Below are 14,462 nucleotides of genomic sequence, written 5' to 3'. Positions count from 1 at the left end.
CCGTTTGACTCCGGTCGGCTCATTAAAGTAAATGGATTTCAGCGCCGGTCCGGCGCTGAAATCCATTTACTTTAATAAGCCGACCGTACAGACTCCAGTGACTTAAAACAAAGGGAGGTACAGGAACTTTTCTTCTCGTCATCACCCCTATTAGCCACAGATGGCTACTGTCACCTCTTCCCTGTACAGACTTCAGTGATTCAATGGAAGTAGCCTTAGGGTGCCTCCAGCTGTTTCCCACCTGCTAGCACCGGCAATCCGCCTGTCCAAGCAGTCACACAGGGGCATGCGAGTCGCCACGCTTGCTCACAGTCTACTCATAGATATCGTGGTGAGGCCGCGATGTGCGAGTACACTGCGCATGCGCGCTGCAGTTCGCCATGTGTGACTGCTCGGAGCTGCGGATTGCTGCTGCGAGCAGAGGGAAACAGCTGGAGGCACCCTAAGGGTCGGGTCACCGGCAGATCCACAGCCTAGTATATGGTGCGGATCCATGTCTTGTGACCCTACCCTAAGAGGACCAACACAAAAAAATGTCAGCAGTCCATAGCTTAGGAGCCCTGATCACACACCTTTCTTGAGATATGAGGGTTTATACTTTGTCTGACAACTTAGGAAATCAGTCAGATGGGCGTGGACTTAAAGGGGTTATCCAGGAAAAAAATTTTTATATATATCAACTGGCTCCAGAAAGTTAAACAGATTTGTAAATTACCTCTATTAAAAAATCTTAATCCTTTCAGTACTTATGAGCTTCTGAAGTTAAGGTTGTTCTTTTCTGTCTAAATACTGAAAGGATTAAGATTTTTTAATAGAAGTAATTTACAAATCTGTTTAACTTTCTGGAACCAGTTGATATATATAAAAGTTTTTTCCTGGATAACCCCTTTAATTTCAATAATGGGAGTGATTATCAAGTGATGGGCGGGATTATGCAGTCAGGGGTAATAGATATTTGACAATGAGTGGCGTATATACCTATTTTCAATACAGATTATAAAAGTGTGTGTGGGGGGCTCTTAAAGGGGTTATCCAGGAAAAAAAAAATTATATATCAATTGGCTCCAGAAAGTTAAACAGATTTGTAAATGACTTCTATTAAAAAATCTTAATCCTTTCAGTACTTATGAGCTTCTGAAGTTAAGGTTGTTCTTTTCTGTCTAAGTGCTCTCTGATGACACGTGTCTCGGAATCCGCTCAGTTTAGAAGAGGTTTGCTATGGGGATTTGCTTCTAAACTGGGTGTTTCCCGAGACAGGTGTCATCAGAGAGCACTTAGACAGAAAAGAACAACCTTAACTTCAGAAGCTCATAAGTACTGAAAGGATTAAGATTTTTTAATAGAAGCAATTTACCAAACTGTTTAACTTTCTGGAGCCAGTTGATATATAAAAAAAAAGTTTTTTCCTGGATAACCCCTTTAATGGGATGGATAGTCCCCTTTGTGTAGGGTCACATCCGCAGCTGGTTTTCTGCAGCTGAAATTCTGCTTGTGCATTTTCTGCTAAGAAAGATTTGCTACGTGTGACTCTACCCATAACATTTATTGACGTATTTATATTTGCAACATCAGGATTGCAGGATTTATGGTCTGTTCAGTTCTGGTGACTGATGACATAAGCGCGTACATACAGTCATAAGTGACACGTGTCATCGCTGCACATCCTATACCTACAGGAATTGTCTGTCTTAACCCCTTAACAATATAGGACGTATATGTACGTCCTGGTGCCCTGGTACTTAACGCACCAGGACGTACATTTACGTCCTATACATGACCGCGAGCACCGGAGCGGTGGTCGTGTCATGTGCGGCCGTACCTGGCTGCTATCAGCAGCCAGGGGCCCGCTGGTAATGGCGCACATCAGCAATCGTGCCATTAACCCCTCAGATGCCGTGATCAATACAGATCACGGCATCTGCGGGGGGGATCACATCATCCATAATGGCGGCCGGAGGTCCCCTCACCTGTGTCCGTCCGTCTCCAGGGGTCTTCTGCTCTGGTCTGACATCAAGCAGACCAGAGCAGAAGATCGCCGATAACACTGAGAGCAATGCCCTATGCACAGCACTGAACAGTATTAGCAATCGGGGACTGATAAAGTGTATAAAAATGAACAACAATATGTGAAAAATCCCCTTCCTAATAAAAAAAAGGAATTTGTCAATTTTTCCCATTTTACCCCCCAAAAAAGTGTTAAATAAATAATAAACATTGCCTATCAAAATATAATGTTATTGATCTCGTACGGTGAATGGCGTAAACGTAAAAAAAAAAAAGTCAAAAATTACATTTTTTTTTGTCACAATATAAAAATATGGAAAATAAATTATTTCAAAAGGTTAAAGGGGTACTCCGGTGCTTACACATCTTATCCCCTATCCAAAGGATAGGGGATAAGATGCCTGATCGCGGGAGTCCCGCAGCTGATAGCTATCACGCCCCCTCCCGTAGGCTTGAATTGAGGGACGGAGCGTGACGTCACACGGGGGCAGAGGCGTGACGTCACATGCTGCCGGGCCTGCGGTCGACCATAATCAGACCCAGAGCGAACACGCTCCGGGGACTGATTACAAACGGGGTGCCGCGTGCATGATCCCGGGCGTCCCCAGCTGCGGGACTCCCGCAATCAGGCATCTTATCCCCTATCCTTTGGATAGGGGATAAGATGTGTAAGCACCGGAGAACCCCTTTAATATATGCATATGGGGTATCAATAAAAAGTACAGATCATGGCTCAAAAAATTAACCCTCATACCACCGCTTATACGAAAAAATGAAAAAGTTATAGGTCATCAAATTAGAGGGATTTTAAACGTACTAATTTTGTTAAAAAGTTTGAGATTTTTTTCAAGCGCAACAGTAATAGAAAAGTATATAATAATGGGGATCATTTTATACGTCCACAAAGTAAAGAAGAGGAGTCGGCACTCACCAGATTCTTCCGATTGTCTTTATTTCTTATACTCCCATATAAAACAGGATGATGGACATAACAAGCGACAGCACTGTTTCGCTCTGTCTTGAGCTTCATTTTATACGTGTTAACCCACAGAATAAATAAAACATGTCATTTTTACCATAAATTGTACAGTGTGATGACCCGTAGATGACACACTCAGAGCGCCTCAGGGTCCCGTTCCAGTGATCGCAGCGCTCAGATCCCCCGCAATCAGCTACTTATCCCCTATCCTGTTAATTTTCGACAGAGTACTCCTTTAAGCCACAAGGCTGAATTTTTTTTACCTTTTATTTTTTATTTTTTTTGCAACAAAATGTCATGGTTTTGAAAAAAAAAAAAAAATTAAAATTGCATGAAGGTTCAAATAAGTGTGGCATGCTTGATGGCATTTTGTATAATATAACTAAAATTTTATTTTATTACTATTGTTTTTAATTTAGGTTTTGTTTATATATTTTGATTATATGTTATAATGTTTTTTTATTTCATAACTTTTTTTTATTAATTTAGGTTTTATTTGTTCTTGTAATATGATTATATATTAATATTTTTTTAGATTACAGTTTTTTTATTTAGGTTTTATTTGTTATAATATGATTACATATTACAATATGTTTTTATTACATTATATTTTTTTAATTTAGATTTTGTTTATATAAATATATTATAATATGTTTTATTTTATTCAAATTTTTTTCATTTTTGGTTTTATTTTTACATTATATTTTTTACATTTTGATTTTCTTTGTTTATATAATATAAATATATATTATATGTTTTTTTATTTTATTACAATTTTTCTCATTTTTGGTTTTATTTTTTGTATAATATGATCATATATATTTGATATGTTTTTTTCATTTTTATATTATAGCTATTTTTTTTATTTAGGATTTTGTTTTCGTCATAACTGTAAATATTAGCCTGAAACCCCTGGCAGTGGAAGCATTTTGTTGCATGTGGTAAAATAGGCATTGTCTGACTTTGAAAACCCTTTGCTATACACCCAGCTAAGGAATTCAGAGTTTATAGGACTTTCTTCTCTTGGCCAGAATAGAGAGGGGCCATAAATAGACTCTTCAGGACCTTTCCTGCTAGTTGTTAAGCAAAAACCTATTTTATGTGAGTGGTCACTGTGTAATGCTTCATTTCCCCTGTGGGGGTGCTGCAGAGACTAGATTACAGCTGATCACTGGGATCCCAGCAGTGGGGGGCATAGTCGTGGGACCCTAGAGATTGATGAAAGAAGGGAAGTCTTTAATAATGGATCATTTATGCCATTAATTTTTCATGTGTGTTTCCCAACCAGATGCAAAACTACAACTTCCAGCATTCCCGGACAGCCAAAGGCTGTCTGGGCATGCTGGGAGTTGTAGTTTTGCAACAGCTGGATGCACACTGGTTGGGGAACAGTGATCTGGAGTGTCACTGTATCGACCTAAGCGTTTTTTCTTTGCAGTCACTTGCAATACCACCATGCACCTGAAGGTGTCACCGTTGTGTGACTGACAGAGCACTAGGAGTAACAGTGACACTCAGTGGCAATACAAGGAATTGCACCTCAGTAATGATTGATCCATTCTACAGTATAATACCATTGTCTAAGATAGTTTGTATAAAAGTTAAAGTGTTACTGTCATTAGTAAGAAAAAAAAGAAAAATGCTTAAATCAGTGTAGTAATGTGCCCTAAGACCTGTATACATAATAATATGCATGTGTTAATATGTAAAATACCTTTTGATCCATGTATTCCTGTAATGAGTCTTTCTGCATTCCTCTCAGAGGTTGGGGGTGTTTCCCCTGGAGTATGATGAGCTCCTCTGCCCTGTCATGACGTCTGCACAAACATTTTTACACTTTCTGCCTAAATGCTCTATATAACTCAAATGCAGTCATGCATGTTCTATTTAACTCTAATACAGCAATGTGAAACTATATGGTGCAAGGACTGAAGGAAAACCTGCAGTTTGTGCCAAAAAATTTAGATTTTTACATTTTCCCAGCTTTGTGAACAAAGTTCAGGCTTTTTATAACCCTAAAGCAGCCATTGGAACCTATATGGTGCAAATACACACGATAAGAAAGTTCATAAAATGACCATTTTGCATATAAATAGGTTAGCACCTTGTACTACTTGTCACTGTGCATGTGAATGCTTCACATCTGAAGAGGCTGCAAGCTGTCTGCATCTTGTCTGGATCTCACAGGTATCCTCCTCACACAGCTCGATTATACACTGTACTGAGTGAGTAGAGGAGAGAGAAAACCACACCCATACTCCCCTCTCCCTTTAGAATTTTGGTCCTTTTCTTGTTAGCCAGGACCAAAAGAGCCCTAGATACCACTGTTAGTTTTCAAAATTAAAGAGACAGAGACCCCTAGTGGCCATGTTGTAAACATTTATTTCACATCGTTGGAAATACATTTTTAAGGAAGTATTAAATGGAACAAAGTTGTTTCTAACGACAGTAACACTTTAATTATGGCTTTCAGTACCTCTGCCTGCAGTCATAGAATGGAAATGAGAATCAGCCCACGTCATGTGATGGATACAGAGGTGTGAGACTTGTATTGGAATGAGCCATAAAAGTGAGTCCATCACATGACCTGGGCACCTCTGTAGGCTTTAGGTATAGATTGGGCCATTCTTATAACACCCATAGGTGATGTCTGGATTCTATAACTTTTTTGTGTTTTTCCCCCTATCAGTTTCGTGAATTAGATGGGATAAGAAGAGGGGGGCTGGTCCAGAGACTGGGACGTGATGGCGGCTGTGCCGAGGCCAGTAGTAGCCAATAGACCAGCGGATGACAGTCCCACTCTCACTAGAGCCTCTCTGGAACAGCCCAAGGGGAACGATGAGGAGCAGAAGGCCAGTGTAAGTAACGTGTGGGCATCCCACCTGTCATCAGTTCTGTGTGTCCTCCCATTTTAGTGGGGACTGTAGAGGCCTCATATTGTCCTCTGCTTCATCTATTCCTTTGCCTCTAGGTTCTTTCTTGCTACCTACATCATATTTTTATTACTTGCTTTGCTATAGTTTTTGATCATGCAGGTTCGGTATGGCAGCCAGCGGGCCATCAGTACATATTGTTGGGTAACTTCTAAATGTGTCGTCCAGATTTGGGGCCCCTCCTAGAAGGTGGTCCCGGGGAAATCTTTGGACTGGTTAATATATTGTTTGTGTAGCACATACCTCCATTCCTCCTACCTCCCCCACCTGATCTATCAATAACAGTCAATGACTCCGCTCTCTCCTCAATCCCACAAGTCCGCTGCCTTGGGCGTCACCTTAGATTTTGTCCTGTCTGTAAACTGCACACCCCACCCAGGCCCTCACTACCTCCTGACGCCTCCACCTCAAGAACATTTCTCAATTTCATTATTTCTTAACTTAAAGGGGTAGTGCGCTGCCCCAGTGTTCATAACATTTTGTTCCGAACGTTTGGAGTGGGCGGAGGGGGTCGTGACATCACGGCCCCGACCCTCGTGACGTCAAACCACGCCCCTCAATGCAAGTCTATGGGAGGGGGCGTGATGACTGCCACGTCCCCTCCCATAGACTTGCATTGAGGGGGTGTGGTGTGACATCACGAGGGATGTAGTTGTGACATCATGACCCCAGCTGCCCACACCCAGCGTTCTAAACAAATGCTGGGTGCTGCATAGAGATCGCGGTGGTACCAGTGGTGGGATCTCCGCGATCGGACATCATATCCCCTATTCTTTTGATAGGAGATAAGTGTCTAGGGGCGGACTACCCCTCTAACTCAACTAAACTGTTGGTACATGACCTCCTGATCTCTCTCCTGGACTAATGCAACATCCTCCTCTGTGGCCTCCCATCAATCCATCCTAAATTCTGCTGTCTAATTCACCTCTCCCCTCAATCCTCCTCTGCCCATCCCTTTTCTGGTAGCCATTTCCCAACGAATTCAGTTTAAAGTGTTAACCATGACATACAAGACTGTCCACAACCTGTCCCCTCCATGCATCTCTGACCTCCCGATACCGCTCCTCATGTAGTCTCTATTTCCCTCATGACCTCGAGCTGCTCTCTCTCCTTGTCCGCACCTCACACAACCATCTCTAAGCCTTCTCCCGTCCTTCCCCCATACACTCGTACTTGCTACCTCAACCCATCCGGCTCTTACCCACCATCAAGACCTTCAAGAATTGCCCGAAGACCCATTTCTTTAGAAAAGCCTACAACAGTGGTCTCCAAACTATAGACCTCCAGATTTTGCAAAACTCCCACTATGTTTGGACAGCCGTCCCTTCACTGTCTAGATTTGGGGTCCCTTCCTAGAAAGTGGTCTCGGGTAAGTCTTTGCACTGGTTGCTTTAAAAAGTACCTGTCACCAGATACTGTTCTAAACTAACTCAGGCTATGTTCCCTTACTCCTCCTTACACCCCTCCCACCCTTTAAATTTTTTTTTAAAGCTGTGTATCATATCTAGCTTCTTGCTCACATGCAATTTCTCAGCAGGAGAAAGTGAGAGTTTCCCAGCAGGCATGACCTCACTGAAGCCTGCTGGGGGACCAACTCCGCCCTCACATGGTTGCTGTGCTGTGATTAATAGAAGACCTCAGGCTCTGTGCATGTTTCAGTCTGTGTAGCCTTCAGTGAGGCTCTCCTTCAGCTTTGTCTGTGCAGCTTTCTGTTAGAATCTGTGGAGCTTTCACTTTCTGTGCACCTGTCAATCAACCTCAGTGCAGAAAAACACTTCCTGGGTTCGGATTCCTGCCAGGCCGGGAGGAGACCAAACTCACTATTAATTGTGGCAGGGAACAAAACAGAGCCACCTAGTGGTAGTTTTTTATATTACATTTTAAACATATTTGTGTTGATAATTTTAAAAGCAAGTGAATGGGAAAGTGTCTGCTAATTACACTGTATTAAAAGTTTTATTTGGTGACAGGTGCTCTTCAATAAATTAATTGCCTATCGCATACCTTCATTCCTCCAACCTCCCCCACCCAATCTATCAATCACAGTCAATGGCTCCGCTCTCTCCCCCGTCCCACAAGTCCACTGCCTTGGGGTCACCTTCAAACCGCATGTCCACACCCTCACCGCCTCCTGCTGCCTCCACCTCAAAAACATTTCTGGAATCCGCTAATTACTCATCTGTGACTCAGCCAAACTGCTGGTACATGCCCCCATCACCTCCCACCTGGACTACTGCAACATCCTCCTCTATGGCCTTCCATTAAACACTCTTGCTCCCCTCCAATCCATCCTCAACTTTTCTGCGCGACTAATCCAGCTCTCCCCTCACGTCTTCGTTGCCTCTCCCCTGTGCCAATCCCTTCACTGGCACGGCTTGCTACCCATTGCCCAACAAATTCAGTTTAAACTGTTCACCATGACATACACGACCATCCACAATCTGTCCCCCCCCCCCCCCATACATCTCTGACCTGATTTCCCGATACCGCCCCTCATGTCGTCTCAGTTTCTTTCAGGACCACCCCTTGTCCGCACCTCACACAACCTTTTCCAAGGCTTCTCCCGAGCTTCCCCCATTCACTGGAACCTGCTTCCCTGACACATCCGGCTCTCACCCAACCATCAAGAGCAATCTTTTTAGGAAAGCCTACAACAGTGGTCTCCAAATGATGGACCTCCAAATGTTGCAAAACTCCCAACATGCTTGGATAACCGTCCCTTCACTGTCAAGATTTGGGGGCCCCTCCTAGAATGTGGTCCCGGGGAAATCTTTGGACTGGTTAATATATTGTTTGTGTAGCACATATCCTCCATTCTCCCCCACCAGATCTATCAATTACAGTCAATAGCTCTACTCTCTCCCAAGTCCCACAAGTCCGCTGCCTTGGGCATCACCTTCGATTCTGTCCTGTCTTTAAAGGGTACCTTTCATCAAAACTTTTGATGTATTATAGATTAATGTATGCAGAATAACTTTCCAAGTGCATGTTATTAAAAAAACATGCTTCTTTCTATTTAGATTTCCACTGAAAAAATGACCACTAGGGGTCTCCCTACCAGTCCTAGCTGGAAGTCCTTTTTATAGATTTAAGACTCATGCTGGAGTCCTAAATCTCAGACTGCAGCCGGGACACAGACAAGCTCAGCACTGCTCCCTGCCTGTCAGACAGGAAGGAGCCAGCACTGTGCTCATAGCACAGCAGGGCATACTCCTGACTCTGCCTTACTGCATGCCCTCATTCATTTTACTATCTGAGCTCCGATCTTTCTTCTCTCTGCACATTCAGTTGTAAACAGAGAGGAGAAGATTCAGAGCTGCCAGCTGAGCTTGTCTGTGTCCCGGCTGCAGTCTGAGATTTAGGACTCCAGCATGAGTCTTAAATCTATAAAAAGGGCTTGCGGCCAGGACTGGTAGGGAGACCTCTAGTGGTCATTTTTTAAAAGTGGAAAATTAAATAGAAAGAAGCATATTTTTTTAATAACATACAATTGGAAAGTTATTCTGCATTTATTAATCTATAATATATCAAACGTTTTTTGGATGAAAGGTACCCCTTTAACCTTGTTTTCCACCAGAGTACCCTTTTAACCTTGACTGAACGTAACTATTGGTACATCCTCATCTCCCTCCGAGGCTACTGCAATATTCTCCTCTGCGGTTTTCCATCAATCCATCCTAAACTCTTCTGTCCGACTAATCACCTCTTCCCTCCCTCAGTTTAAAAGGTTACTCCACTGCCCCAGCGTTCGGAACATTTTGTTCCAAACGCTGGATGCTGGCTGCGGGGGTCGTGACGTCACGTCCATGCCCCTCGTGACGTCATGTCACGCCCCCCCCCCCCCAATGCAAGTCTATGGGAGGGGGCGTAGCTTGACATCACGAAGGGCTTTTCCGTAACGTCATGATCCCCACAGCCCACACCCAGCGTTCGGAACAAAATGTTCCGAACACTGGGGCAGTTGAGTACCCCTTTAAAGTGTTCACCATGACATACAAGACCATCCACCGTTTTCAGGTTTTTTTCCACATAAATCTGAAGGGTTTAGTCGGGGTGTATTTTATATGTTGGCACACTTCAGGTATTTTGGCGCAGACAACATGCAACAAAATTTTGGCACACGCCCGGCTGAAAACACATTCAGGTAGTCAATAAGAAATGGTGGCCCATATGTCAGTGTCGTTCCTCGTATTGTTTGGGCAAATAGTAACGCAGGAGGTGGCTATTGTGTCCCTGAGTTACCAGCTGTCTGTGCAGCCTGGGCAAATATTAGGATCCCGGAGCTCGGAGTGGAAAGGTTGGGGCCCACGAAGCTGTAGACGTGGAAGAGTTTGCGCCTCCTCAGATGCGGTGACCTGTGAGCGCTGACATGACGGATTTGTTCCTAATAATTTGCAGTAAACTTATGTTAAAGCCAAACTTTAGCTGTTGCATACAAATACACTGTGCAGGGACGGGTATAGCGGTGTGCAGGCTGAACAAGTGGCCTTGGGGGGGTCTCAGGGTCTGTGATCACCAGAGATATTCATTATAGTTGTATAACAGACACCAGGACCCTCATGTGTATTGTCTATAACAGGACCCCCATGTGTATTCTCTATAACCGGACCCTCATGTGTATTGTCTATAACCGGACCCCCATGTGTATTGTCTATAACCGGACCCCCATGTGTATTCTCTATAACCGGACCCCCATGTGTATTCTCTATAACCGGACCCCCATGTGTATTCTCTATAACCGGACCCCCATGTTACATAGTTACATAGTTAGTATGGTTGAAAAAAGACATACGTCCATCAAGTCCAACCAGGGGGTTGAAGTGAAGGGTGTAAGGGGATAAGGGAAAGGGATGTAGTTTTATAGTTCTGCATAAGCATTAATGTTATTTTGTTCCAGGAATGTATCTAACCCTGTTTTAAAGCTGTTAATTGTTCCTGCTGTGACCAGTTCCTGAGGTAGACTGTTCCATAAATTCACAGTCCTCACGGTAAAGAAGGCGTGTCGCCCCTTTAGACTAAACCTTTTCTTCTCCAGACGGAGGGAGTGCCCCCTCGTCCTTTGGGGGGGTTTAACCTGGAACAGTTTTTCTCCATATTTTTTGTATGGGCCATTTATATACTTATATACGTTTATCATATCCCCCCTTAAACGTCTCTTCTCAAGACTAAACAATTGTAACTCCTTTAATCGCTCCTCATAGCTAAGATGTTCCAGGCCCCATATTAGTTTAGTCGCGCGTCTCTGCACCCTTTCCAACTCCGCAGTGTCCCTTTTATGGACAGGTGCCCAAAACTAAACAGCATATTCCAGGTGAGGCCGTACCAAAGCTTTATAAAGGGGGAGTATTATGTCTCTGTCCCTTGAGTCCATGCCTCTTTTTATACATGACAATATCCTGCCGGCTTTGGAAGCAGCAGCCTGACATTGTGCTATTCTGTAGTCTGTGATCTACAAGTCACCCAGATCCTTCTCTACCAGTGACTCTGACAGTTTAATCCCCCCTAAGACATACGACGCTGCAGGTTATTAGTATACACAGCCCCCCCTCTATATACACAGCCCCCCTCCATATACACAGCCCCCCTCCATATACACAGCCCCCCTCCATATACACAGCCCCCCTCCATCTACACAGCCCCCCCTCCATCTACACAGCCCCCCCTCCATCTACACAGCCCCCCCTCCATCTACACAGCCCCCCCTCCATCTACACAGCCCCCCCTCCATCTACACAGCCCCCCTCCATCTACACAGCCCCCCTCTATATACACAGCCCCCCTCTATATACACAGCCCCCCTCTATATACACAGCACCCCTCTATATACACAGCACCCCTCTATATACACAGCACCCCTCTATATACACAGCACCCCCTCTATATACACAGCACCCCCTCTATATACACAGCCCCCCCTCTATATACACAGCCCCCCTAAGACATACGACGCTGCAGGTTATTAGTACCCAGATGCATAACTTTACATTTATCCACATTGAACCTCATTTGCCAAGTGGATGCCCAGACACTTAGTCTATCCAAGTCATCTTGTAACTTATGCACATCCTCTATAGACTGTACCCCCCTCTATATACACAGCCCCCCCTCTATATACACATCCTCTATATACACAGCCCCCCTCTATATACACAGCCCCCCCTCTATAGACTGTACCGTGCTGCAAAGCTTGGTGTCATCTGCAAAGATAGAAACAGAGCTGTTATTACCATCCTCTATATCATTGATAAATAAATTAAACAACAGCGGGCCCAGTACTGAACCTTGGGGTACACCACTAATAACCGGGGACCAATCAGAGTACGAATCATTGACCACCACTCTCTGGGTACGATCCATGAGCCAGTGTTCAATCCAGTTACAAACTAAAGTTTCCAAGCCCAAGGACCTTAACTTACCTGTCAGATGTCTGTGAGGGACAGTATCAAACGCTTTAGAAAAATCCAGAAACACTATATCCACAGCCATTCCTCTATATACACAGCCCCCCTCTATATCCACAGCCCCCCTCTATATCCACAGCCCCCCTCTATATCCACAGCCCCCCTCTATATCCACAGCCCCCCTCTATATCCACAGCCCCCCTCTATATCCACAGCCCCCCTCTATATCCACAGCCCCCCTCTATATCCACAGCCCCCCTCTATATCCACAGCCCCCCTCTATATCCACAGCCCCCCTCTATATCCACAGCCCCCCTCTATATCCACAGCCCCCCTCTATATCCACAGCCCCCCTCTATATCCACAGCCCCCCTCTATATCCACAGCCCCCCTCTATATCCACAGCCCCCCTCTATATCCACAGCCCCCCTCTATATCCACAGCCCCCCTCTATATCCACAGCCCCCCTCTATATACACAGCCCCCCTCTATATACACAGCCCCCCTCTATATACAGAGCTGTTAATACCATCCTCTATATCATTGATAAATAAATTAAACAACAGCGGGCCCAGTACTGAACCTTGGGGTCACCACTAATAACCGGGGACCAATCAGAGTACGAATCATTGACCACCCCTTTCTGGGTACGATCCATGAGCCAGTGTTCAATCCAGTTACAAACTAAAGTTTCCAAGCCCAAGGACCTTAACTTACCTGTCAGATGTCTGTGAGGGACAGTATCAAACGCTTTAGAAAAATCCAGAAACACTATATCCACAGCCATTCCTCTATATACACAGCCCCCCTCTATATACACAGCCCCTCCTCTATAGACTGTACCGTGCTGCAAAGCTTGGTGTCATCTGCAAAGATAGAAACAGAGCTGTTAATACCATCCTCTATATCATTGATAAATAAATTAAACAACAGCGGGCCCAGTACTGAACCTTGGGGTACACCACTAATAACCGGGGACCAATCAGAGTACGAATCATTGACCACCACTCTCTGGGTACGATCCATGAGCCAGTGTTCAATCCAGTTACAAACTAAAGTTTCCAAGCCCAAGGACCTTAACTTACCTGTCAGATGTCTGTGAGGGACAGTATCAAACGCTTTAGAAAAATCCAGAAACACTATATCCACAGCCATTCCTCTATATACACAGCCCCTCCTCTATATCCACAGCCATTCCTCTATATCCACAGCCCCTCCTCTATATCCACAGCCCCCCCTCTATATACACAGCCCCCCCTCTATATCCACAGCCATTCCTCTATATACACAGCCCCCCTCTATATACACAGCCCCCCTCTATATACACAGCCCCCCCTCTATATACACAGCCCCCCCTCTATATCCACAGCCCCCCCTCTATATCCACAGCCCCCCCTCTATATCCACAGCCCCCCCTCTATATCCACAGCCCCCCCTCTATATCCACAGCCCCCCCTCTATATCCACAGCCCCCCCTCTATATCCACAGCCCCCCCTCTATATCCACAGCCCCCCCTCTATATCCACAGCCCCCCTCTATATCCACAGCCCCCCTCTATATCCACAGCCCCCCTCTATATCCACAGCCCCCCTCTATATCCACAGCCCCCCTCTATATCCACAGCCCCCCTCTATATCCACAGCCCCCCTCTATATCCACAGCCCCCCTCTATATCCACAGCCCCCCTCTATATCCACAGCCCCCCTCTATATCCACAGCCCCCCTCTATATCCACAGCCCCCCTCTATATCCACAGCCCCCCTCTATATCCACAGCCCCCCTCTATATCCACAGCCCCCCTCTATATACACAGCCCCCCTCTATATACACAGCCCCCCTCTATATACACAGCCCCCCTCTATATACACAGCCATTCCTGTCAAGGCTTCTACTCACCTCTTCATAAAAGCAAATTAGATTGGTGACAACTTCTATCCTTAGTAAACCCATGCTGGCTATCACTTATAATACTATTATCCCCTATGTATTCCTGTATGTAATCCCTTATAAGTCCTTCAAACAATTTACCCGCAATGCACGTTAGACTTACCGGTCTATAATTGCCTGGCGAAGACCTAGAGCCCTTCCTGAAGATTGGTACCACATTAGCCTTGCGCCAGTCCCTTGGCACAATACCAGACACC

General features: G+C 44.9%; 1 protein-coding gene across 4 annotated transcripts in view; it reads left to right on the top strand.

Annotated features, from left to right (window-relative positions):
• GRAMD1C (GRAM domain containing 1C) overlaps positions 1-14,462 on the top strand; it is a 165,450-nt gene that overhangs the window by 51,385 nt on the left and 99,603 nt on the right. For 2 of the 4 annotated variants that reach the window (XM_056559943.1, XM_056559944.1), the window contains one exon: positions 5,673-5,841. The exons of the other annotated variants lie outside the window; for them this stretch is intronic. In XM_056559943.1, coding sequence (XP_056415918.1) covers positions 5,728-5,841 — 114 coding nt within the window. In that variant the 5' untranslated portion in view covers positions 5,673-5,727. The remainder of the gene's footprint in view (positions 1-5,672; positions 5,842-14,462) is intronic. 4 annotated transcript variants of the gene reach the window in all.

The sequence above is a fragment of the Hyla sarda genome, chromosome 2 (assembly GCF_029499605.1).
Source record: "Hyla sarda isolate aHylSar1 chromosome 2, aHylSar1.hap1, whole genome shotgun sequence".
Lineage (NCBI taxonomy): Eukaryota > Metazoa > Chordata > Amphibia > Anura > Hylidae > Hyla > Hyla sarda.
Note: the sequence above shows the minus strand (reverse complement) of the source record. Positions and strands in the feature narration are given on the sequence as shown.